A 27,658-nucleotide genomic window follows, 5' to 3' on the forward strand; every position below is an offset into this window, starting at 1 on the left:
ATTTTAAACAAAAAAATTAACTAAAAGCAGTCTTTTGTCACAATGTGTCGACTTTTTTCTTGTAAAATTGGGAACAATTTCTCATATTCTTTCTGTTTCTGTAACATTGCAATAGTTTTTATTAAAATCATTACTATTTTTATGTAAAATTATAACTTTTTACTGCAAAATGGTGACATTTGTCATATACAATTCTGACTTTTTTCACAATATTGTAAATTTTATTGTTGTTCTTGTAAAATAGCGAGATTTTTAAAGTAAAATGTTGACTTTCGTCATAATTTTGCCAAGTAAAATGGTTATGATCCGCCGCCCGGATCATATGTTATTTTGGTTTTTGAGCCCTTTTCTGTTTTTTAATTATTTTTGGACTCTTCCTGTTCCGAGTTTTGCTCTTCCTGATTTATCTGGTTACCATGGTTTCATATTAGTTCCACCTGCTACTCGGTGTTAACGCGCACCTGTTATTGTTGATTACTGCCAGTATTTAAGCCTGCCTTCTACCTCAGTTCATCCTTGATCCTTTGTTTGCGGTAAGCAACATTCACGAGGCGTCACTTCCCTAAGTCTGTTTTCTTTACTCGACAAGTCACACTTTTATAAGAAAACGTATGTATTTTCGCAATGTTGCAAAAATAATTGGAATTTTAGTCAACATTTTACTTAAAAAAAGTCACTGTTTTACAAAAACACCCAAAAAATTGGCAACATTGTGATCCATCCATCCATCCATTTCCTACCGCTTATTCCCTTTTTTGGGGTCGCGGGGGGTGCTGGCGCCTATCTCAGCTACAATCGGGCGGAAGGCGGCGTACACCCTGGACAAGTCGCCACCTCATCGCAGGGCCGCAACATTGTGATAAAAGTCCGAATTTTTATGTGACAAATGTCGCCATATTGCAAGAAAAAGTTATAATTTTACATGAAAAAGTGACAATTTTACAAGAAAATATTCCAATATTAGAGAAACAGAAAGAAAATGAGTAATTGTTCCCAATTTTATAAGAAATTAGTTGACACATTGTAAGAAAAAGAGTGATTTTAGTTATTTTTTGTTTTTAATTGGTTTTTGTTGTTCATTATTTTTACTTCACATTCTTGCAGTATGTCTGTATACATATTTATACACTGTGCGGAAACAAATAATTTACCCTACGATGAGGTGGCAACTTGTCCAGGGTGTACCCCGCCTTCCGCCCGATTGTAGCTGAGATAGGCGCCAGCGCCCCCCGCGACCCCGAAAGGGAATAAGCGGTAGAAAATGGATGGAAATGGACATATTTATACACATGTAAACAAACACACACACACACACACACACACACACACACACACACACACACACACACACACACACACACACACACATTCTTGCATTTCTGACCTTCTTGAGACCTGAGAAAAATGCTTACCTCTTGAGGACCACCATAATGTATTCAAACTATGCAAATATAAAACAAGCTTGTTGCAAAAAATGAGTTGGAATTTTACAAGAAAAAGGTCAAAATTTCACAAGAAAATCTTTGAATTTTAGCAGTATTATAATAAAAGTTGTCATTTTACTCAGCGCAAGTCAAAGTTTTACAAGAAAAACTGAACATTTGTGCAATGTTATGATAAAAGTTGGAATTTTACTCAATAACAGTCACAATTTTACAAGAAAAGCTTTAAGCATTTTGGCAATTTTATTTAATAGAGTTGTAATTTTACTTGACAAAAGTCACACTTTTCCTATAGTCTTAATAGCGTAGTGTATTTGTTCATCCTATGCTCACATATGGCTTGTCTTACATCAGCACCAGAAGTTGTAAAATCAGCTGTTCACCTGGTGGCTTTTTGCCATGAATTGATTAACGTGGACCCCGACTTAAACAAGTTGAAAAATTCATTGGGGCGTTACCATTTAGTGGTCAGTTGTATGGACTATGTACTGTACTGTGCAATCTACTAATAAAAGTTTCAATCAATCAATGCCGGGGATAAACAGGGAAGTCCTTCTTTAGCAGCCGTCTTGTTTTATCAGATATTGCTGCCTTTGTCAATGTTTACTTTTCTAGTCACATTAAACCAACCAAAAATCCTGACTTTGGAGCAATGTTCACAGACTATAATATTTGACTCTTTATTAGATGCAATGGTTTTCTGTATTGGGACCAGGATTTATGTCATCACTTGCTACTTTTCCTTGTTGATGACTCAAGAAGGGTCAAAATACAAGGACACACACACACACGCACGCACGCAGGCGCACACACACGCACACACACACACATTCTGGCATTTTTGACCTTCTTGAGACCTGAAAAAATGCCTACCTTTTGAGGACCACCCTTTCTAGATATATAAAGATGTGTATTTATAACATTAATTATACATCAAAATTATGCAAATATTAAAAAAAAGTTGTTGTGAAAAATGAGTTGGAATTTCAGAAGGAAAAGGTCACAATTTCACAAGAAAAACTTAGAATTTTGGTGTTATTATAATAAAAGTCGTCATTTTACTCAACACAAGTCACAATTTTACGACAAAAAGTGAACATTTGTGCAATATTTTGATAAAAGTTGGAATTTTACTCGAAAACAGTCGCAATTTTACAAGAAAAAGCTTAAAATGTTGGCAATTTTATGAAAAGAGTCGTAACTTTACTCGACAAGTCACACTTTTATAAGAAAACTTTTGTATTTTTGCAATGTTGCAATAATGATTGGAATTTTAGTCAACATTTTACTTCAAAAAAGAAACTGTTTTGCAAGAACACCAAAAAAATTGGCAACATTGTGATTAAAGTCCGAATTTTATATGACTAATGTCGCCATATTGCAAGAAAAAGTAATCATTTTACATGAAAATATTGCAATATTAGAGCAACAGATTTACCAAAGTCGAGAGATAGCGTCGTCACTTGTTGAGGGAAACGAGGCTAGGAAGCGAGAACGAGTCACAGAAAATGCAGGCTTAAATAAGGATGGTAATCAACAAACAGGTGAAAGTCTGGAAACAGGTGAAACAAATATGCAACCATGGCGACCGAACAAACCAGGAAGTGGCATCAAACCCAAAAATCCAAATAACAAACGATCCGGGCAGCAGATCGTAACATATTGCTGCCTTTGTCAACGTTTACTTTTCTAGTCACATTAAATCAACCAAAAATCCTGACTTTGGAGCAATGTTCACGGACTATAGTATTTGGCTCTCTATTAGATGCAATGGTTTTCTGTATTGGGACCAGGATTTATGTCATCACTTGCTACTTTTCCTTGTTGATATCTAAAGAAGGGTTGAAATACATGCACGCACACGCACACGCACGCACACACACACAGACATACTGTGGTGAGTTGGTAATACGCGGTAGAAAGAGTGGTTAAGAGTAAAAGAGCCGTCTAAAGTGCTCTGCTCTGCGGTGAATAGCTAATGGACTTCAGAGTTTGTTTCTTTAAACTTGAGGTGGTGTAGTTTTCTGTGGTTAACAGATAATGGGGGCCTCATTGTGTGGTTAAGTGCTAGCTGGTGTGTGTGTGTGTGTGTGTGTGTGTGTGTGTGTGTGTGTGTGTGTGTGTGTGTGTGTGTGTGTGTGAGTTTATTAAAAATACTATTACCTAATGGACTTTGTTACTTGAATAAAATTAACATATACGTCAGAGGTGGCCACACTTTTCCAGCAGATGATCAAGTATAAATATTAATAACTCTTTATTTAAAAACAGATGTTTTTTTTTCTTAACAAGTTAAAGGTATTTAAAGGCCTACTGAAATTAGATTTTCTTATTTAAACGGGGATAGCAGGTCCATTCTATGTGTCATACTTGATCATTTCCCGATATTGCCATATTTTTGCTGAAAGGATTTAGTAGAGAACATCGACGATAAAGTTTGCAACTTTAGGTCGCTAATAAAAAAGCCTTGCCTCTACCGGAAGTAGCAGACGATGTGCGCGTGACGTCACGGGTTGTGGAGCTCCCTCACACCTGAACATTGTTTACAATCATGGCCACCAGCAGCGAGAGCGATTCGGACCGAGAAAGCGACGGTTTCCCCATTAATTTGAGCGAGGATGGTATATAGGTTATACTTGTATAGCGCTTTTCTACCTTCAAGGTACTCAAAGCGCTTTGACACTATTTCCACATTCACCCATTCACACACACATTCACACACTGATGGCGGGAGCTGCCATGCAAGGCCCTAACCACGAACCATCAGGAGCAAAGGACAAGTGTCTGGCTCAAGGACACAACAGGCGTGATGAAGTGAATTTTTTTTTTTTAATATTTATATAGCGTTTTTTGTCTAGTGACTCAAAGCGCATTACATAGTGAAACCCTATATCTAAGTTACATTTAAACCAGTGTGGGTGGCACTGGGACCAGGTGGGTAAAGTGCCTTGCCCAAGGACACAACGGCAGTTTCGAAGTTGGTAGAAGGTGGGGATTGAACCAGGAACCCTCAGGTTGCTGGCACGGCCACTCTCCCAACTGCGCCACGCCGTTCCCGGATGAAAGATTTGTGGATGAGGAAAGTGACAGTGAAGAACTAGAAAAAAAAAAAGGCGATTGCAGTGGGATTGATTCAGATGTTATCAGACACATTTACTAGGATAATTCTGACTTAAAGGTGTGGCCAATGCTGAAGAAACAAGTTCATGTCAGAAAACCAACACATTTAGCTGAACTGCACCAATTTTGTGGTTCAAAAACTCAAGCAGAAGCTTGTGGATGGCTACCAAAAGCGCCTTATTGCAGTGAAACTCGCCAAGGGACATGTAAGCAAATATTAAGGTTTTACTACTTACGTATAAAATACTACACGGTCTAGCTCCATCCTATCTTGCCGATTGTATTGTACCATATGTCCCGGCAAGAAATATACGTTCAAAAGACTCCGGCTTATTAGTGATTCCTAAAGCCCCAAAAAAGTCTGCGGGCTATAGAGCGTTTTCCATTCGGGCTCCAGTACTCTGGAATGCCTTCCTGGTAACAGTTCGAGATGCTACCTCAGTAGAAGCATTTAAGTCTCACCTTAAAACTCATTTGTATACTCTAGCCTTTAAATAGACCTCCTTTTTAGACCAGTTGATCTGCCGCTTCTTATCTGTTTTCTCCTATGTGCCCCCCTCCCTTGTGGAGGGGGTCCGGTCCGATGACCATGGATGAAGTACTGGCTGTCCAGAGTCGAGACCCAGGATGGACCGCTCGCCTGTGTATCGGTTGGGGACATCTCTACGCTGCTGATCCGCCTCCGCTTGGGATGGTTTCCTGTGGACGGGACTCTCGCTGCTGTCTTGGATCCGCTTTGAACTGAACTCTCGCGGCTGTGTTGGAGCCACTATGGATTGAACTTTCACAGTATCATGTTAGACCCGCTTGACATCCATTGCTTTCGGTCCCCTAGGGGGGGGGAGGGGGGGGGTTGCCCACATCTGAGGTCCTCTCCAAGGTTTCTCATAGTCAGCATTGTCACTGGCGTCCCACTGGATGTGAATTCTCCCTGCCCACTGGGTGTGAGTTTTCCTTGCCCTTTTGTGGGTTCTTCCGAGGATGTCGTAGTCGTAATGGTTTGTACAGCCCTTTGAGACATTTGTGATTTAGGGCTATATAAATAAACATTGATTGATTGATGATGTGCTCCGATCACTACATCACAAAAAAATAAGAGTTGTAGAAATGATTGGAAAGTGAGGAACATGATATCCTTTACAAGTGTACGTACACTTTTGACCGGGACTGTACATACAAAATATGGATGTTGTTGATGCATTCATGTGTAAAAGAGCTCATATTTACCGTAGGCATGTTTGCATGTGTGCTGTACACACACTGTATGACTGGAGAAGCATGATGATGTCACCACTACTTTGACCTGGTGTCAGTGGCAAAGAGCTGTGATGTTTGCAAAGTGTGGTGAGAGTGTTGAGCGACACAGTTCAGCGTCCTGACCCGCCCATGCATAATGCAGCCGCTCTGACCGCACACGCCAGCCAGAAGTGGACCTCCGTGCCGGCATTAGGAGGGAAGATGAAGCACTAAAAGGATGCTTTAATGAAGGCTGGGATGGCTGATTGGTTACCATTGTGCGGGTCTTTGCTTCTCACTCATTCATTTTGGAATAGTGGCTTCAAAAAGAACTGCAGTCTTTTGGAATTGAACCTATTATTCACAATATTTATGTTAGACAATACCACATCTTTTTTTTTATATCCATCCATCCATTTTCTACGGCTTGTCCCGTGCTGGAGCCTATCCCAGTTCCACTCGGGCGGAAGGCGGGATACATTTTTATGCATTGTAATTTGGTGGCTAACAAGTACTCTGGTGAGCCCCGTTTCCATATGAGTTGGGAAATTGTGTTAGATGTAAATATAAACAGAATACAATGCAAATCCTTTTCGACCCATATTCAGTTGAATGCACTACAAATACAAGATATTTGATGTTCAAACTCATGAACTTTATTTTTTTTTGCAAATAATAATTAACTTAGAATTGCAAAGTAGTTGGGAAAGGGCATGTTCACCACTGTGTTACATCACATTTTCTTTTAACAACACTCAATAAACGTTTGGGAACTGAGGAAACTAATTGTTGAAGCTTTGAAAGATGAATTCTTTCCCATTCTTGTTTTATGTAGAGCTTTAGTCCTTCCAACAGTCCGGGTTCTCCGCTGTCGTATTTTACGCTTCATAATGCGCCACACATTTTCGATGGGAGACAGGTCTGGACTGCAGGCGGGCCAGGAAAGTACCCGCACTCTTTTAATTTGAAACCACGCTGTTGTAACACGTGGATTGGCATTGTCTTGCTGAAATAAGCAGGGGCGTTCATGATAACCTGGCTTGGATGACAACATATGTCGCTCCAAAACCTGTATGGACCATTCAGCATTAATGGTGCCTTCACAGATGTGTAAGTTACCCATGCCTTGGGCACTAATACCCCGTCATACCATCACAGATGCTGGCTTTTCAACTTTGCGCCTATAACAATCCGGATGGTTATTTTCCTCTTTGTTCCGGAGGACACCATGTCCTCTGTTTCCTAATATAATTTGAAATGTGCACTCGTCAGACCACAAAACACTTTTCCACTTTGCATCAATCCATCTTAGATGAGCTCGTGCCCAGCGAAGCCAGCGTCGTTCCTGGGTGTTGTTGACAAATGGGTTTTGCTTTGCATAGCAGAGTTTTAACTTGCACTTACAGATGTAACAACCAACTGTAGTTACTTACAGTGGTTTTATGAAGTGTTCCTGAGCCCATGTGGTGATATCCTTTAAACACTGATGTCTGTTTTGGATGCAGTACCGCCTGAGGGATCAAAGGTCCGCTTACGTGCAGTGATTTCTCCAGATTCTCTGAACCTTTTGATTTTTTTTCCGGATTGTAGATGGTGAAATCCCTAAATTCGTTGCCATAGCCCGTTGAGAAATGTTGTTCTAAAACTGTTTGACAATTTCTTACAAATTTGTGACCCTCGCCCCATCCTTGTTTGTGAATTACTTAGCATTTCATGGAAGCTGCTTTTATACCCAATCATGGCACCCACCTGTTCCCAATTGGCCTGCACACCTGTGGGATGTTCCAGATTAGTGTTTGATGAGAATTTTTCAACTTTATCAGTATTTATTGCCACCTTTCCCAACAGCTTTGTCATGTGTTGCTGGCATCAAATTCTAAAGTTAATGAATATTTGCAAAAGAATATATATTTCTCAGTTTGAACATCAAATATATTGTCTTTGTAGTGCATTCAATTGAATATGGGTTGAAAAGGATTTGCAAATCATTGTATTCCCTTTATATTTACATCTAACACAATTTCCCAACTCATATGGAAACAGGGTTTGTAACATCCAAAACAATACATCCATTTACATGTGGCGACCTGAATGGTAACTGTCACAATCATTATATTTAAGTTATCACAAAACTTTCTGTTCCTTGCGAGCAGACAAAAAGCTGTCTTTGATCTTACCAAGCAAAAGGCTCGTAAAACTCCATTGTGTCCGATGGGGAGCGACAAGAAGGTGTTGGTTTCTTTGATCTATTATGATCCACAAGAAGATCCTGTCTTGACCTGAGATCTACAAAGAGGAAGCATGACCTGACTTAAGCTCCAGGCACCTTTTCTTTGAACTGTTTTGTGACATAGGGCAACGGCTGTTTACAACCCCCCCTCCCCTTAGAAACAGCTGTTACCATACTTCCCAACCCTCCCGATTTTCCCGTGAGACTCCCGAAATTCAGTGGCCCTCCCGCAAATCTCCCGGGGCAACCATTCTCCCGAATTTTTCCCGATTTCCAGCAGGACAACAATATTGGGGGCGTGCCTCAAGGGTACTGCCTTTATTGTCCTCTACAACCTGACGTTACGTCCGCTTTTCCTTCATAGAAACAATTTGCCGGCCAAGTCTCATAACATATGCGGCTTTTACACAAACACGAGCTAATGCAAGGCATACTTGGTCACACTGAGTTTGGCCGTATAAACAACTTTAACACTGTTACAAATATGCGCCACACTGTGAACCCACACCAAACAACAATGACAAACACATTTTGGGAGAACATCCGCACCATAACACAACATGAACATAACATAAAAAAATAATCAAGAAACCCTTGCAGCACTAACTCTTCTGGGACGTTACAATATACACCCCCCGCTACCGCCCTAAATAACAGCTTAGAAAAGGGAGAACGAGTGATGAATGTGTGTTTAATAGGAAGAAGTAGGGGTGTAGGAAAAAATTGATTCGAATACGAATCTAATCGAATCCGTTGTGCGATTCAGAACCGATTCTTTTTTTTTTTTCATCAATCCAACAAACCATTACACAGCAATACCATAACAATTCAATCCAATTCCAAAACCGAACCTGACCCAGCAACACTCAGAACTGCAATAAACAGAGCAATCGAGAGGAGACACAAACACGACACAGAACAAATCAAAAGTAGTGAAGCAAAAATGAACAGTATCAATATTAGTTATAATTTCAGCATAGCAGTGATTAAAAATCCCTCACTGACATTATCATTCGACATTTATAAAAATAATACAAAAGAACAATAATGTCGCAGTGGCTTACACTTGCATGGCATCTGAAGTGAAGTGAAGTGAAGTGAATTCTCTTTATATAGCGCTTTTCTCTAGTGACTCAAAGTGCTTTACAAAGTGACACCCAATATCTAAGTTACATTTAAACCAGTGTGGGTGGCACTGGGGGCAGGTGGGTAAAGTGCCTTGCCCAAGGACACAACGGCAGTGACTAGGATGGCGGAAGCGGGAATCGAACCTGGAACCCTCAGGTTGCTAGCACGGCCACTCTCCTAACCGAGCTATGCCGAGTAACCGTGTAATACTCTTCCATATCAGTAGGTGGCAGTCGGTAGCTAATTTCGTTGTAGATGTGGGAAACAGCGGGAGGCAGGGTGCAGGTAAAAAGTTGTCTAATGCTTAAACCAGGGGTAGGGAACCTATGGCTCTAGAGCCAGATGTGGCTCTTTTGATGACTACATATGGCTCTTGGATAATTATATTTATATAGCGCTTTTCTCTAGTGACTCAAAGTGCTTTACAAAGTGACACCCAATATCTAAGTTACATTTAAACCAGTGTGGGTGGCACTGGGGGGAGGTGGGTAAAGTGTCTCGCCCAAGGACACAACGGCAGTGACTAGGATGGCGGAAGCGGGAATCAAACCTGCAACTCTCAAGTTGCTGGCACGGCCACTCTAACCAACCGAGCTATGCCGCTCATACGCTTGACAACACACTGTGTCCAATGTTTTCACAAAGATAAAATAAGTCATATTTTTGGTTTGTTTAATAGTTAAAACAAATTGACATTATTGCAATCAGTTGATAAAACATTGTCCTTTACAATTATAAAAGCTTTTTTTTTTTTAAAATATGCTACTCTGCTAGCATGTCAGCAGACTGGGGTAGATCCTGCTGAAATCAATCAATCAATCAATCAATCAATCAATGTTTATTTATATAGCCCCAAATCACAAATGTCTCAAAGGACTGCACAAATCATTACGACTACAACATCCTCGGAAGAACCCACAAAAGGGCAAGGAAAACTCACACCCAGTGGGCAGGGAGAATTCACATCCAGTGGGACGCCAGTGACAATGCTGACTATGAGAAACCTTGGAGAGGACCTCAGATGTGGGCAGTCCCCCCCTCTAGGGGACCGAAAGCAATGGATGTCGAGCGGGTCTAACATGATACTGTGAAAGTTCAATCCATAGTGGCTCCAACACAGCCGCGAGAGTTCAGTTTAAGCGGATCCAAGACAGCAGCGAGAGTCCCGTCCACAGGAGACCATCTCAAGCGGAGTCGGATCAGCAGCGTAGAGATGTCCCCAACCAATACACAGGTGAGCGGTCCATCCTGGGTCCCGACGAGCGGTCCATCCTGGGTCTCGACTCTGGACAGCCAGTACTTCATCCATGGTCATCGGACCGGACCCCCTCCACAAGGGAGGGGGGGACATAGGAGAAAACAGAAAAGAAGCGGCAGATCAACTGGTCTAAAAAGGAGGTCTATTTAAAGGCTAGAGTATACAGATGAGTTTTAAGGTGAGACTTAAATGCTTCTACTGAGGTAGCATCTCGAACTGTTACCGGGAGGGCATTCCAGAGTACTGGAGCCCGAACGGAAAACGCTCTATAGCCCGCAGACTTTTTTTGGGCTCTGGGAATCACTAATAAGCCGGAGTCTTTTGAACGCAGATTTCTTGCCGGGACATATGGTACAATACAATCGGCAAGATAGGATGGAGCTAGACCGTGTAGTATTTTATACGTAAGTAGTAAAACCTTAAAGTCACATCTTAAGTGCACAGGAAGCCAGTGCAGGTGAGCCAGTACAGGCGTAATGTGATCAAACTTTCTTGTTCTTGTCAAAAGTCTAGCAGCCGCATTTTGTACCAACTGTAATCTTTTAATGCTAGACATGGGGAGACCCGACATTAATACGTTACAGTAATCGAGGTGAGACGTAACAAACGCATGGATAATGATCTCGGCGTCGTTAGTGGACAAAATGGAGCGAATTTTAGCGATATCACGGAGATGAAAGAAGGCCGTTTTAGTAACGCTTTTAATGTGTGACTCAAAGGAGAGAGTTGGGTCGAAGATAATACCCAGATTTTTTACAGAGTCACCTTGTTTTATTATTTGGTTGTCAAATGTTAAAGTTGTATTATTAAATAGAGGTCGGTGTCTAGCAGGACCGATAATCAGCATTTCTGTTTTTTTGGCGTTAAGTTGCAAAAAGTTAGCGGACATCCATTGTTTAATTTCATTAAGACACGCTTCCAGCTGACTACAATCCGGCGTGTTGGTCAGCTTTAGGGGCATGTAGAGTTGGGTGTCATCAGCATAGCAGTGAAAGCTAATACCGTATTTGCGTATGATGTCACCTAGCGGCAGCATGTAGATGCTGAAGAGTACAGGGCCAAGGACCGAACCCTGGGGAACTCCACACGTTACCTTAACATAGTCCGAGGTCACATTGCTATGGGAGACGCACTGCATCCTGTCAGTAAGATAAGAGTTAAACCAAGACAGGGCTGAGTCTGACATTCCAATTCGTGTTTTGATACGCCCTAATAAAATATTATGATCGACGGTATCGAAAGCAGCGCTAAGATCGAGGAGCAGCAACATAGATGACACATCAGAGTCCATCATTAGCAATAGATCATTAGTCAATCCTATGTATTGAATGAATACAGAATCGTTTTGAATGGGAAAAATATCGTTTTTGAATCGAGAATCGCGTTGAATCGAAAAAAAATCGATCTATTCTCGAATCGCGACCCCCAGAATCGATATTGAATCGAATCGTGGGACACCCAAAGATTCGCAGCCCTAGGAAGAAGTCTGTATTATTATGCTTTAGAAAGGTAACATCGGCTCCAATCTGGTCATCTTCTTTTACTCGCTTACTTCATTTGCTCTCCTGCTTGGGTCTTAACTGTCTGCTCTGCAGTTGTAAACAACTCTCATAGCTTGCCTTCTTAAATAGCCATCGCATTACACACCGAATATCTCATCAATGTTTCATAGGCCGGGGCTAAGTATCATCCAGCTATGGAGCGTAGCTCGTCCTCACTTATTTACATCCGGCCGCCCCGCGCCACTGAAACCTCAACAGCAGCATCAATGATTCATGAGCCATCTTTTAGCAAAATGCATCGCAGCTCCGTCAATACAGGAGGGAGGAAAGAAAGGACGGCGCTTGAATGAATGGAGGGAAGGCAAGAGGAGAGGAGGGGAAAAAAAAGAGACAAAAGCATGGATTATTTATTTTATTTAATGCATGACTGGAAGGAGCAGGAAGAAAAAGGAGGGGGCGAGGTTAGGAAATAAGTGCAAGTTGGAGTCAGGGGGCAGCAGAAGGAGATTTACAGGTACAAAAAAGTTGAATGTAGAGAACAGAAAAAAGTCTGCGGGCTATAGAGCGTTTTCCGTTCGGGCTCCAGTACTCTGGAATGCCCTCCCGGTAACAGTTCGAGATGCTACCTCAGTAGAAGCATTTAAGTCTCACCTTAAAACTCATCTGTATACTCTAGCCTTTAAATAGACCTCCTTTTTAGACCAGTTGATCTGCCGCTTCTTTTCTTTTTTCTCCTATGTCCCCCCCCTCCCTTGTGGAGGGGGTCCGGTCCGATGACAATGGATGAAGTAGTGTGAATGAATGATGGGTTCCCACTTCTCTGTGAGCGCTTTGAGTATATAACAATAGAAAAGCGCAATATAAATCTAATCCGTTATTATTATTATTATTATTATTACTGGCTGTCCAGAGTCGAGACCCAGGATAGACCGCTCGTCGGGACCCAGGATGGACCGCTCGCCTGTGTATCGGTTGGGGACATCTCTAAGCTGCTGATCCGTCTCCGCTTGGGATGGTTTCCTGTGGACGGGACTCTCGCTGGTGTCTTGGATCCGCTTTGAACTGAACTCTCGCGGCTGTGTTGGAGCCACTATGGATTGAACTTTCACAGTATCATGTTAGACCCGCTCGACATCCATTGCTTTCTGTCCCCTAGAGGGTGGGGGGGGGGGTTGCCCACATCTGAGGTCCTCTCCAAGGTTTCTCATAGTCAGCATTGTCACTGGCGTCCCACTGGATGTGAATTCTCCCTGCCCACTGGGTGTGAGTTTTCCTTGCCCTTTTGTGGGTTCTTCCGAGGATGTTGTAGTCGTAATGATTTGTGCAGTCCTTTGAGACATTTGTGATTTGGGGCTATATGAATAAACATTGATTGATTGATGATTGAACACCAAGCCTTGGGTGGCGTTGCCCGCTTGGTAGAGCCTGCAACTTGAGGCTTCCAGGTTTAATCCCCGCTTCCACCGTCCTAGTCACTGCCGTTGTGCCCTTGGGCAAGATACTTTACCCAGTGCCACCCTCACTTAGACACTGGCTTTCACCATGTGAATATATATATATATATACTAGGGATGCACCGATTAATGGGTAACCGAATATATTCGGCCGAATATGGCAAAAAAAAGCCACATTCGGCCTTTGGTGGAATGAGTTAAAAACAAGGCCGAATAGTGGCGTGTGACGCCATTTTTTGACGCGGTGACGCAATCAACCAACGTGCAGTGACGCGGTGACGCAATCAACCAACGTGCAGTGACGCGGTGACGTTAGGATATGTTGTGTACCTGTATAAGTGTATGAGGTTACAAGCACACACTTAATTGAGATTTTCCTAACGGAAGTTACAAGCAGTTTTGTCTGTGTTTTATTCCTAGGGGGCGCTAGGGCGCAATTTTGAGTTTTTATTTATTTATTTATTTATTTTTTTATTAGATGGCAATTTTCACCAGTCTTAAAGCGTGTGCCAAGTTTGGTGAGTTTTGAAGCATTTTAAGGGGGTCAAATTACAGCTCAAAGAGGCAAAAATGACACTTTTTAGGAAACTTTTGTCTTGAAGGGGTTTTTAATAACGTTTTGTTGATTTTTGCTGAAGGATGTCAATGTATGAAATCTAGGTCCAAGTCCAACCTACATAGAGGTTTTTGTTTTATGTCTCTACACCATTCCTAACGGCAGTTACAAGCAGTTATGTCTGTGTTTTTTCATAGGGGGCGCTAAAGCGCAATTTTGAGTTTAAAAAAAAAAAAATGTATTAGATGTCAATTTTTACAAGTCCTAATGCGTGTGTCCAGTTTGGTGAGTTTTGAAGCATTTTAAGGGGGTCAAATTACAGCTCAAAGAGGCAAAAATGATACTTTTTAGGAAACTTTTGTTTTGAAGGGGTTTTTGACAACTTCGTGTTGACTTTTGCTGAAGGATGTCAATGTATGAAATCTAGGTCCAAGTCCGACCTACATAGAAGTTTTTGTTTTACGTCTCTATAACATTCCTAACGGCAGTTACAAGCAGTTATGTCTGTGTTTTTTCCTAGGGGGCGCTTGAACACAATTTTTAATTTTTATTTTTTATTTTTTTTTATTAGATCGCAATTTTCACCAGCGTGTGTCCAGTTTGGTGAGTTTTGAAGCATTTTAAGGGGGTCAAAACACAGCTCAAAGAGGCAAAAATGACACTTTTTAGGAACTTTTGTCTTGAAGGGGTTTTTAATAACTTTTTGTTGATTTTTGCTGAAGGATGTCAATGCATGAAATCTAGGTCTAAGTACGACCTACATAGAGGTTTTTGTTTCATGTCTCTACAACATTCTTAACGGAATTTACAAGCAGTTTTGTCTGTGTTTTTTCCTAGGGGGCGCTAAAGCGCAATTTTTTTTATTTTTTTTTATTTTTTATTAGATGTCAATTTTCACCAGTCCAAAAGCGTGTGTCCAGTTTGGTGAGTTTTGAAGCATTTTAAGGGGGTCAAATTACAGCTCAAAGAAGCAAAAATGACACTTTTTAGGAAACTTTTGTCTTAAAGGGGTTTTTAATAACTTTTTGTTGATTTTTGCTGAAGGATGTCAATGTAAGAAATCTAGGTCTAAGTCCGACCTTCATAGAGGTTTTTGTTTTATGTCTCTACAACATTCCCAACGGCAGTTACAAGCAGTTATGTCTGTGTTTTTTCCTAGGGGGCGCTAGAGCGCAATTTTGATTTTTTTTAAAAAAAATTTTTTATTAGATGGCAATTTTCACCTGTCCTAATGCGTGTGTCCAGTTTGGTGAGTTTTGAAGCATTTTAAGGCGGTCAAATTACAGCTCAAAGAGGCAAAAATTACACTTTTTAGGAAACTTTTGTCTTAAAGGGGTTTTTGATAACTTTTTGTTGATTTTTGCTGAAGGATGTCAATGTATGAAATCTAGGTCCAAGTCCGACCTACATATACGTTTTTGTTTTACGTCTCTACAACATTCTTAACGGAATTTACAAGCAGTTTTGTCCGTGTTTTTTCCTAGGGGGCGCTAGAGCGCAATTTAGAGTTTTGGGTTTTATTGTTTTTTTTTAATTAGATGACAAATTTCACCAGTCCTAATGCGTGTGTCCAGTTTGGTGAGTTTTGAAGCATTTTAAGGGGGTCAAATTACAGCTGAGTGGGGACAGCTTGTTTTCACGTCCGCTTTCTCACAATATAAACAGCTTGCCTGCCCAATCACGTTACAACATTTACGTATTCTAATAAAAAACTGCACACACAAGGAGACGAAGCAGAAGAACGAGGAAGTTACAGCCTGTAATAGAGTGATTCTACGTCGTCTGTTGCCATCTCCTGGTGAATGTTGGCTATAGCGTTATGGGGTTGCTTTTTGATTGGCCAACGATTTACGTGGTGTTGCGCACCTGACGGCAAGTGACTCTCGCCAGTACGCAAATGGCAGAACAAAGGTTACTCAAATAGTGAAAGGTAAGTGTTGTTGTTGTTGTTTTTTTTAGTAACCAGCAAGCACAGTACAGTTAGTATTTGATAGGTGCCATATGAAATTCAACTATTTCTTTTATCTATATGTATAATAAAACAAATATATAGCTAGAATTGACTGAAAGTCAAGTATTTCATACATATTTATATATATATATATATATATATGAAATATTTGAGTTGGTGAATAATACTCCCCTCTTAACCACGCACCCTGCCCCAACCACGCCCCCCTACCTCCCGAAATCGGAGGTCTCAGGTTTGGCAAGTATGTTTTCTGCCTATTCTTCTTGGAATATGCTAAAGTGGAGATTGTGAGGGATCATGTTCTAACCATGCACCTTCCAAATCAACTCAAACCATAAAAGAATGATATTGGATGGGAATTATAGGAGAAGTTCAACCATGACATAGTTAAGTGAGAGAATGTCTTTTTTTTTTTTTCTTTCACTGTCAGGACTTCAACACTCGATCCTTCTTTTACGGATGAAACTTGGCCCTTTTTATGCCCTTTTTTTGGTGTCAAATCGATGAGCCGTCAGACGCAGGAGTCCGATATGTCTTTTACTCTTAGGGTTTCACCAGAACATGACCCAGCTCTCCCTGTGGACTCACTTCGGATATTTACATATTGATTTTAAACATCTACCTGCCTTTTCTGTGTCTTTATATGCACTTCATGTGCTTCATGTGGTTTACCATTACAATAGACCCCAGATGCAGTCTCATGCCTTTTTAGTCCATAAAACAACTACTGTATACTCTTGTCTTCACTTCACTGGACTAAGATGCTGCCAGGTCTCAAATGTAGTCGGAATTTGGACTTTTTCATAATTGTTTTTTTTTTTATTGATTTCACTAACTAAGTATTGTTTTGGATAAAATGGGATAATCTATCTGTGTGTTCTGCAGTCCTGTGTCCAGTGCCTTGATTGGACAGAGCTCGTTTCAGACATGCAAAACCTAGTCACATGATTACATTTGCACCATTAAACGTGTGTAAAAGGAGTAGAAAGAAGCAGTTGTATTCACTTCCTGTGTTGAAGTCACCATTTGTAATGGAGGAGGAGGATGTACGAACCCTGTTTCCATATGAGTTGGGAAATTGTGTTAGATGTAAATATATACGGAATACAATGATTTGCAAATCCTTTTAAACCCATTTTCAGTTGAATGCACTACAAAGACAAGATTCTTGATGTTCAAACTCATAAACTTTGTTTTTTTTGCAAGTAATAATTAACTTAGAATTTCATGGCTGCAACACGTGCCAAAGTAGTTGGGAAAGGGCATGTTCACCACTGTTTTACATCACCTTTTCTTTTAACAACACTCAAAAAACGTTTGGGAACTGAAGAAACTAATTGTTGAAGCTTTGAAAGTGAAACTATTTCCCATTCTTGTTTTATGTAGAGCTTCAGTCGTTCAACAGTCCGGGGTCTCCGCTGTCGTATTCAACGCTTTATAATGAGCCACACATTTTCGATGGGAGACAGGTCTGGACTGCAGGAGGGCCAGGAAAGTACCCGCACTATTTTACTATGAAGTCACGCTGTTGTAACACGTGGCTTGGTATTGTCTTGCTGAAATAAGCAGGGGCGTCCATGATAACGTTGCTTGGATGACAACATATGTTGCTCCAAAACCTGTATGGACCATTCAGCATTAATGGTGCCTTCACAGATGTGTAAGTTACCCATGCCTTAGGCACTAATACACCCCCATACCATCACAGATGCTGGCTTTTGAACTTGGCGTCTATAACAATCCGGATGGTTATTTTCCTCTTTATTCCGGAGGACACCACGTCCACAGTTTCCAAATATAATTTGAAATGTGGACTCGTCAGACCACAAAACACTTTTCCACTTAGCATCAGTCCATCTTAGATGAGCTCGGGCCCAGCGAAGCCGGCGGCGTTTCAGGGTGTTGTTGATAAATGGGTTTGGCTTTGCATAGTAGAGTTTTAACTTGCACTTACAGATGTAGCGACCAACTGTAGTTACTGACAGTGGTTTTATGAGGTGTTCCTGAGCCCATGTGGTGATATCCTTTTCACACTGATGTGGGTTTTTGATGCAGTATCGCCTGAGAGATCAAAAGTCCATAATATCATCGCTTACATGCAGTGATTTCTCCAGATTCTCTGAACTTTTTGATTATTTGACGGACCGTAGATGGTAAAATCCCAAATTTCTTTGCAATAGCTCGTTGAGAAATGTTGTTCTAAAACTGTTTGACAATTTGCTTACAAATTGGTGACCCTCACCCCATCCTTGTTTGTGAATTACTTAGCATTTCATGGAAGCTTCTTTTATACCCAATCATGGCACCCACCTGTTCCAAATTAGCCTGCACACCTGTGGGATGTTCCATATAAGTGTTTGATGAGCATTCGTCAACTTTATCAGTATTTATTGCCACCTTTCCCAACTTCTTTGTCACGTGTTGCTGGCCTCAAATTCTAAAGTTAATGATTATTAGCAAAAAAAAAAAAATGTTTATGAGTTTGAACATCAAATATGTTGTCTTTGTAGCATATTCAACTGAATATGGGTTGAAAATGATTTGCAAATCTTGTATTCCGTTTATATTTACATCTAACACAATTTCCAAACTCATATGGAAACAGGTTATGTATATGATGGATAATATCCGGGTCAACACTGACGCTAAATCTCTGCAGAAGTCTTTTTGATGACTATCAGCTTCACAGAATGAAGTAAATAGCACATTTTATTTTGTCGAAAATACGTCGTCAAAGTGTGTATCCTTCTGAGAAACAGCGTCCTCTGTGGTGGACATTTTTTTTTTTTTTGCCAGTTCCTTTTTACGGTTACACATTTCAAAATAAAATAGTCTTTGTCCTCTCTGTGGGACGTATAGCAGGAAAGGCTGGTAGGAATGTTACATGGTTCTTGCAGAGAATGATAAACTTGTCGGAGTAAAATGTAAAAAAGAAGGCGAGTCCGCCTTGACATTGTGAAAGAGTGGTTCCTGGGTAACAAGGACAAGACATCGCTTCTCTCCTTTTCTGTCATTTGGCGCCCAGGGTGAAGTTATGATAATAAGAGAAAGGAAAAGCTATTACTGTGACTGCTCTCTCATTATGTAAATGATATTAAATAGGCCCTCTTTGCATGCGTGTGTGTGTGTGTGTGTGCGTGTGTGCGTGTGTGTGTGTGTATGTGTGCGTGTGTGTGTGTTTCTGCTGTTGCATCTACAAAGTTTACATACTGTAGATGTCTGCTTCTGTTTGAGATTTTCTGTGCAGCCATGTAATGAAATAATCCTTGTCAGTGTGTGCGTGTGTGTGTGTGTGTGTGTGTGTGTGTGTGTGTGTGTGTGTGTGTGTGTGTGTGCGCTCATCTTTACGTCGTGATTGTCAAACACCGATGATGACACGTTTAATTATACGCCATATTTCCGCCCGCTCTGATGACACAAAACACGTACGTCTGAGATAATTACCGAGAGCCCAGTGCTGACTGTGCACATATTTACATCTAAGCTGCAGTTTCTAACAATGTAGCTGTGGTAGACATCATGGATGAAAACTTCCCATTCGACTTGATAGAGGGAAAGATGAATGCAGCAATATACAGAGACCTCCTGGATGAAAACGCCCCATTTGACCTGATAGAGGGAAAGATGAATGCAGCATTATACAGAGACATCCTGGATGAAAACGTCCCATCCGATCTGATAGAGGGAAAGCTGAATGCAGCAGTGTACAGAGACATCCTGGATGAAAACGCCCCATTTGACCTGATAGAGGGAAAGATGAATGCAGCAATATACAGAGACATCTTGGATGAAAATTTCCCATCCGAACTGACAGAGGGAAAGATGAATGCAGCAGTGTACAGAGAAATGCTGGATGAAAACTTCCCATCCAACCTTACATCCATCCATTTTCTACTGCCTGTCCCTTTTGGGGTCATGGGGGGTGCTGGAGCCTATCTCACCTGCATTCGGGCGGTAGTCCGAGTCACACACACACACACACACACACACACACACACACACACACACACACACACGCACACACACACACACATTTATATATATATATATATATATATATATATATTTTAAATTATATTTGTAAACTGTGGACGTGGTGTCCTCCGGAACAAAGAGGAAAATAACCATCCGGATTGTTATAGGCGCAAAGTTCAAAAGCCAGCATCTGTGATGGTATGGGGGTGTATTAGTGCCCAAGGCATGGGTAACTTACACATCTGTGAAGGCACCATTAATGCTGAAAGGTCCATACAGGTTTTGGAGCAACATATGTTGTCATCCAAGCAACGTTATCATGGACGCCCCTGCTTATTTCAGCAAGACAATGCCAAGCCATGTGTTACAACGGCGTGGTTTCGTAGTAAAACAGTGCGGGTACTTTCCTGGCCCGCCCGCAGTCCAGACCTGTCTCCCATCGAAAATGTGTGGCGTATTATAAAGCGTAAAATACGACAACGGAGACCCCGGACTGTTGAACGACATAAAACAAGAATGAGAAATAATTCCACTTTCAAAGCTTCAACAATTAGTTTCCTCAGTTCCCAAACATTTATTGAGTGTTTTTAAAAGAAAAGGGGATGTAACACAGTGGTGAACATGCCCTTCCCCAACTACTTTGGCACATTTTGCAGCCATGAAATTCTAAGTTAATTATTATTTGCAAAAAAAAAAAAAGGTTTATGAGTTTGAACATCAAATATCTTGTATTTGTAGCATATTCAACTGAATATGGGTTGAAAAGGATTTGCAAATCATTGTATTCCGTTTATATTTACACCTAACACAATTTCCCAACTCATATGGAAACGGGGTTTGTATATACATATATACAAACATATATATATATATATATATATATACATATATATATATATATATATATATATATATATATATATATATGAAGTATTTTCTATCATTTCTAGATGTGAGCTTGATTGCATGTGCACTGCAGCTTTTTATATGTGTGTGTGTGTGTTTGCGTGTGTGCGTGTGTGTGTGTGCGTCGGTGAGTGTGTGCTTGTTGGTCTATCCATCCTCTACTCTACTCCATTGCTTGTTTATAGCTCCATACCACAGATCCTTTGGGATTTATAAATATTGATCGTTACACAGGATAGATAGACGCTTGATAGTCTGTCTGGGTCCTGGGAATACACTAACACACACACACACACACACACACACACCTTCATGTGTTTTATCTGCAACGCTACAGCCAATAAAAATTGCGCTTGTTCCCCAAAACTGAAAACAAATAAAATAAAATTGGGATATCGAGATTTCTGCTTTCTTGTAATGATTAATTCTGATAATATACTGTAAATCCTGGCAGAAGCTATGTTGTCAGTAATTATTGATGTAAGCATTCATAGACTAATGACATGTATTGGCAATGCAGTGACTGTTGACAAGGATGTGTCCTACAAGGATCTTCCATCACTCTTACTTCATGTGGAGCCAAATGAAGAGTTCCATTCATCCGTGTCTGGACAGGAAGAAGTGTCCGGTCATAACTAGACTCAACTCAAGCAACATTTTATTATCATTTTAGGCCAAAGAAGATGTTTTTCATCGCCATTAAAGGCCTACTGAAATGAGATTTTCTTATTTAAACGAGGATAGCAGGTCCATTCTATGTGTCATTCTTGATCATTTCGCGATATTGCCATTTTTTTGCTGAAAGGATTTAGTAGAGAACATCGACGATAAAGTTCGCAACTTTTGGTCGCTAATAAAAAAGCCTTGCCTGTACCGGAAGTAGCAGACGATGTGCGTGTGACGTCACGGGTTGTAGAGCTCCTCACATCCTCACATTGTTTAAAATCATGGCCACCAGCAGCTAGAGCGATTCGGACCGAGAAAGCGACAATTTCCCAATTAAGTAGAGCGAGGATGAAAGATTCGTGGATGAGGATAGTGAGAGTGAAGAACTAGAAAAAATCAGATGTTATTAGACACATTTACTAGGATACTTCTGGAAAATCCCTTATCTTCTTACTGTGTTAATAGTGTGTTAGTGAGAATATATAGTCAAACCTGAAAGTCGGAGGGGTGTAGTGACCGCCAGTGTCTCTGATAGAAGGAGGAGCCAAGAGTGTCGCAGCTGCCTCTTTGACAGCTGCAGGAGGAACGACACAAGCTCCGCTCATGTCTACGGTAACAGCCGACTTATTACCACAATTTTCTCACCGAAACCTGCCGGTTGACATGTGGTAGAGAACCATGTTCGCTTGACCGCTCTGTTCCATATTAAAGCTTCACCGTCATCTTTAGGGAATGTAAACAAAGAAACACTTGTTTACAGTTCTTTAAAAAAGTAATGCTATGTGAAACTCTTTGGTTCCTATTAACCTCTTGGTTTTCTACGATGTAGATTCGTGTGCGTTTGATTCGTCACTTGGTAGAACACTGGCAATACGTTTGATAGAAGTTCGAAAAGGCTTGAGTCCCACTCCAAGGTAACGTAGCCGAGACGTGTGGAGATGTAATTTGGTGTGTTGGTGCCGCACACCTTCAAAGGGCTCAGGATGACACAATAGAACCACATGATTGGATTCAGGTCTGGCTAAAAGTGCTGCGAGGGCACTCCAGACGGCCAAGTGGCGGAAGCTGAATAATGAGAGGGAAAGATCAGACGGCGTATTTGGGCGATCCCATCTGGGCTGCCGTACACTTCAGGACACTTCACGAGGCGTCCTTCTTACACACTTGGTAGAAGACGTGTTGGAGAGTGTGACCTGGAGAAACAACACAGCTTGTATTTATTGGTTAAATCTGGCCTTTCTAGGCCTGAATCTGCTATCATGTGATAGTTAGGTGTTTAAAACTGATAGTTATGTGTTTACAACTATCATAGTTATGTTTAAAAGACAACATCCACCCACCATAACTCGCAGAAATAATTCAGGTTTTGGTAGATTCTAAATGTACTTTCTGTTCAAACATTAGACAGCAGGGCTTCACGGTGGCAGAGGGGTTAGTGCGTCTGCCTCACAATACGAAGGTCCTGCAGTCCTGGGTTCAATCCCAGGCTCGGGATCTTTCTGTGTGGAGTTTGCATGTTCTCCCCGTGACTGCGTGGGTTCTCTCCGGGTACTCCGGCTTCCTCCCACTTCCAAAAACCTGCACCTGGGGATAGGTTGATTGGCAACACTAAATTGGCCCTAGTGTGTGAATGTGAGTGAGAATGTTGTCTGTCTATCTGTGTTGGCCCTGCGATGGGTTGGCGACTTGTCCAGGGTGTACCCCGCCTTCCACCCGATTGTAGCTGAGATAGGCACCAGTGCCCCCTGCCACCCCAAAGGAGAATAAACGGTAGAAAATGGATGTATGGCATTAGATAGCAAATGGACAGTCATTCGGTCTTCTTTCCCAACACTGCTTTGGTAAAGTATTCACAGCGTTTCACTTTTTCCACATTTTGTTATGTTACAACACTTTTTCAGCAGGCGAGCTACTTTTTAAATGACCAAGTCAATGTGATCAACCTCATTTATATATATATATATATATATATATATATATATATTCAGCCATCCATCCATTTTCTACCGCTTGTCCCGTTCGGGGGTGCTGGATATCTCAGCTGCATTCGGGTGGAAGGCGGTGTACACCCTGGACAAGTCGCCACCTCATCACAGGGCCAACACAGACAGACAGACAACATCCACACTCACATTCACACACTAGGTACCATTTAGTGTTGCCAATCAACCTGTCAGAGTTAGTTGTTGACGAACCCCAAGATGCAGAGAAGGAGGGAGGCATTGGGCAGGAAAACATGATTTAATTTAAATAATACAACAAGAACAAACAAAAGGGTACTAACACAAAGCGCGCACGAGGCGGATAACAAACTAAGGGAGCTAGCATGGGAGCTAGAGAACACAAAGGAACTTAGCATGGAAGCTAGCATGAATCGAGCAGGAAACAGAAGTCGTACATGTATAATAAAAACAAACTTGGAAGCAGGGAACAAAAGGCAGTAAGCTAAAAACCGCAATCCAACATAGCTTACCGCAACGCTGCATAGACAAGACAAAATAGGACACGACACGACAGGTAGCAACGACAAGAGCGACATCGGCATGACAAATCAATAATCCAGCGACTGACTGGAGGACAAAAACAGACTTACATAGAATCGGGCTGATTGACACCAGGTGTGGCCAGGTGCCAATTAGCCGCAGCTGAGGGGAAAACAGCACACAGGGGAAAAACAGGAAACAGACAAAATAAGAGCGCTGACAGGAACTAAAAACAGGTAATACTAAACACACAGAAGAAACCAAGACAAATGCAGAGAAAAAAACTAAAACACAAACAAACTGTCACGCGCACGAGGCGGATAACAAACTAAGGGAGCTAACATGGGAGCTAGAGAACACAAAGGAACTTAGCATGGAAGCAAGCAAGCATCGAGCAGGAAACAGAAGTCGTACATGTATAATAAAAACAAACTTGGAAGCAGGGAACAAAAGGCAGTAAGCTAAAAAACGCAATCCAACATAGCTTACCGCAACGCTGCATAGACAAGACAAAATACGACACGACACGACAGGTAGCAACGACAAGAGCGACATCGGCATGACAAATCAATAATCCAGCGACTGACTGGAGGACAAAAATAGACTTAAATAGAATCGGGCTGATTGACGCCAGGTGTGGCCGCAGCTGGGGGGAAAACAGCGCACAGGGGAAAAAACAGGAAACAGACAAAATAAGAGCGCTGACAGGAACTAAAAACAGGTTATACTAAACACACAGAGGAAACCAAGACAAATGCAGAGGAAAAAACTAAAACACAAACAAACTGTCAGGGGAAAGCCTGACACAACCGATCCCCAGGTGCATGTCTTTGGAGGTGGGAGGGGCCTATCCCCAGGTGCGTGCCTTTGGAGGTGGGAGGGGCCTATCCCCACGTACATGCCTTATCATTATATTTAATACTAATATATACTATATATACTTTGATCTATAGTTTCAGTATTTCATATATACTCATTGTTTTAACAAGGCATAGTAAACACTCAAAATTGAAAATGTTGGTCATGTAATTGAACTAAACTCATTATCTCTCATCAGCCATCTACTGTACATTTATTAACATGAATGCATATACAGTCATTTCCTGACAGCATCATGAAGCAGCAGCAGACTCAATGTTACAATCCAACAACCTGAAGACTCATCCTGGGCTTCAACAGATGTTTGTGGCTCCATCAAAGCTGCCTCTATTGATTTGACCGATACATTAAGAACTGAATTATTTACCGAGGACCTAATGAGCTAAACTCAGACTTCACGTTCCCGAGAAGAGATGATGGAAGACGTTTCCATCACCACTACTTCCACAGACATTTAGTGAACGGAGGGAACATTTAGAGAATGTGGCTCATGTACTCCCCCAATTTTATTTGCACTTCAGTTTTTGTTATTCTATTATTTTTATATTCTATTTGTGACGATTTGCGGGTTCGTTCCCTCATGTTGCAGTCGGGCTTCGAACACAGCGTGAAGGTAAGAAATGAGGATTTATTTGAAATTAAATCAGACTATGAAACAGAAAACTTGCACTAGGCAAAAAAGGCAAAACAAACAGAACTAGCATGGGAGCTAGAAAAAACCCAAAAGTGCTAGCATGGGAGGTAGAGAAAAAACAAATACTTAGCATGGAAGCTAGCTGGTTGCGAACAGGATTACGGGATCGGATCAGATTCGTCACTGTTGTGAAAAACAAACTAGGAAGCAAGGTCGAATCAACGGAAAAGGCAGGCTTAAATAAGGCAGTAATCACAAGGCAGGTGCCCGTCAAGAAACGAGTGGCAGGTGAAACTAAGGCAAACATTAGCAGAACATAATACAAAACAAGACTCAAAACCTGAACATAATATGATCCGGGCAGCGGATCATAATACTATTCTTAGGGAAAATATCTATCTTTTTATCTTCACATGTCCAGTAAATAATGACTAAGTGTGTAATGCCGCATATAGACTTTTCTCTGGAGATGGGGGCGGTATTCTTTTCTTGAGGGGTGGAGTTCACTCTCGCCCGGGGCGTTAAATGGTCTCATCCAACCCGATGGAGCTTTAGAGGTGTTGCAAAGAAACTGCCCAAAGATATTTGTGCCAAGTTGATATTGAAAAGGACTTGAGAGTGAAATTGCTGCCAAAAGTGCATCAACTAAGTATTGAGAAAATGCTGTGAATTCTTGTGTACATGTATTTGTATATACGTTTTATTTTTATTTTTTTTACAAAATAAAATAAAAAAACATAATTTTTATGTCGGGATTAAGGGGTATTGTCTGTAGAATTGTGTGAACAAAAATTAATGTATTCCGTTTTGGAAGTGATTGTTGTAGCTTCACATGCATGAATTGGCAGCAGCTTTTTCGGAAAGTTGGGGCAAAAGTTGTAATGTCTTGAGGTTTATTTTTTCCCAACAACAAGGAAAGGATGTCAACAAACACCAAAATAGACACTTAGATCACGACATTCTGGAGGGACTGTACATCATACAATACTTAAATGCATAGTTCTTGGAGATGTAAAGAACATCATGTCATGGCTGTCGAGCTCAAATTTTCATCTGACCTCAGAACTTTCCTCCAGAAGGTCTTATCTTTGCCCATGTGATGTCAGATGAAACAAAAACAGAGCTGTTTGGCCACAATACCCAGCAATATGTTTGGAGGAGAAAAGGCGAGGCTTTTAATTTCAGGAACACAATGCCTACCGTCAAGAATGGTGGTGGTAGTATCATGCTCTGGGCCTGTTTTGCTGCTACTGGTGCTTTAAATGGGACAATGAAAAAGGCTCCAAGTTCTTCAGGACAAGCTCAAATTATCAGCCCGGAGGTTGGGTCTTGGGCACAGTTGGGTGTTCCAACAGGACAATGACCCCAAACCATACTTGCCAACCTTGAGACCTCCGATTTCGGGAAATGGGGGGTGGGGCGTGGTTACAGGGGAGGAGTATATTTATTGCTGTTGTGTGCGCAGTTGTGCACTGCACTCTCTAAAAGCCGTAGATGTTATCGTCACATATGCATGATTGATTGATTGATTGATTGATTGAAACTTTTATTAGTAGATTGCACAGTACAGTACATATTCCGTACAACTGACCACCCGAATAAGTTTTTCAACTTGTTTAAATCGGTATCCACGTTAATAAATTAATACTACAGATATATACTATCAGCATAATACAGTCATCACACAAGTTGATAATCATAGTACGTACATTGAATTATTTACATGATTTACAATCCGGGGGGTGGGATGTGTATGGAGGAGGGTATTAGTATTAGTAAAGGGTTAAAGTTGCCTGGAGGTGTTGTGGTGCATGTACAGTAGATGGCAGTATTGTCCTGTTTAAGAGTGTCACAACATTTCTGTTTACGGCAGACAAACTGCTTTACGGTAGACGAAAAGGTGACTGCTGTTGTTGTGTGTTGTTACCGCGCTGGGAGGACGTTAATGAAACTGCCTAACAATAAACCCACATAAGAAACCAAGAACTCGCCCTCGATCATTCTACAGTTATAACGTCATTGGGCAGACACGCTGTTTGATATTGTGGGAAAGCGGACGTGAAAACAGGCTGTCGTCACGTCACTCAGGTCCGCATGGATCTGGAGGGGGCGTGGCCTCAATTTCGGGAGAAAATTTGTCCCAGGAGGTTTTCGGGAGAGGCGCTGAATTTCGGGAGTCTCCCGTAAAATCCGGGAGGGTTGGCAAGTATGCCCCAA

The 27,658-nt window shown here is 41.3% G+C and overlaps 1 protein-coding gene across 3 annotated transcripts in view; it reads left to right on the forward strand.

The window, feature by feature from the left end:
- Positions 1–27,658, forward strand: part of smad2 (SMAD family member 2) — a 182,588-nt gene that overhangs the window by 81,821 nt on the left and 73,109 nt on the right. For 2 of the 3 annotated variants that reach the window (XM_061876987.1, XM_061876985.1), the window contains one exon: positions 16,329–16,521. The exons of the other annotated variant lie outside the window; for it this stretch is intronic. In XM_061876987.1, coding sequence (XP_061732971.1) covers positions 16,329–16,506 — 178 coding nt within the window. In that variant the 3' untranslated portion in view covers positions 16,507–16,521. Of the gene's footprint in view, positions 1–16,328; positions 16,522–27,658 lie in introns of those variants that run through there. 3 annotated transcript variants of the gene reach the window in all.

Source organism: Nerophis ophidion, linkage group LG17 (genome assembly GCF_033978795.1).
Source record: "Nerophis ophidion isolate RoL-2023_Sa linkage group LG17, RoL_Noph_v1.0, whole genome shotgun sequence".
Lineage (NCBI taxonomy): Eukaryota > Metazoa > Chordata > Actinopteri > Syngnathiformes > Syngnathidae > Nerophis > Nerophis ophidion.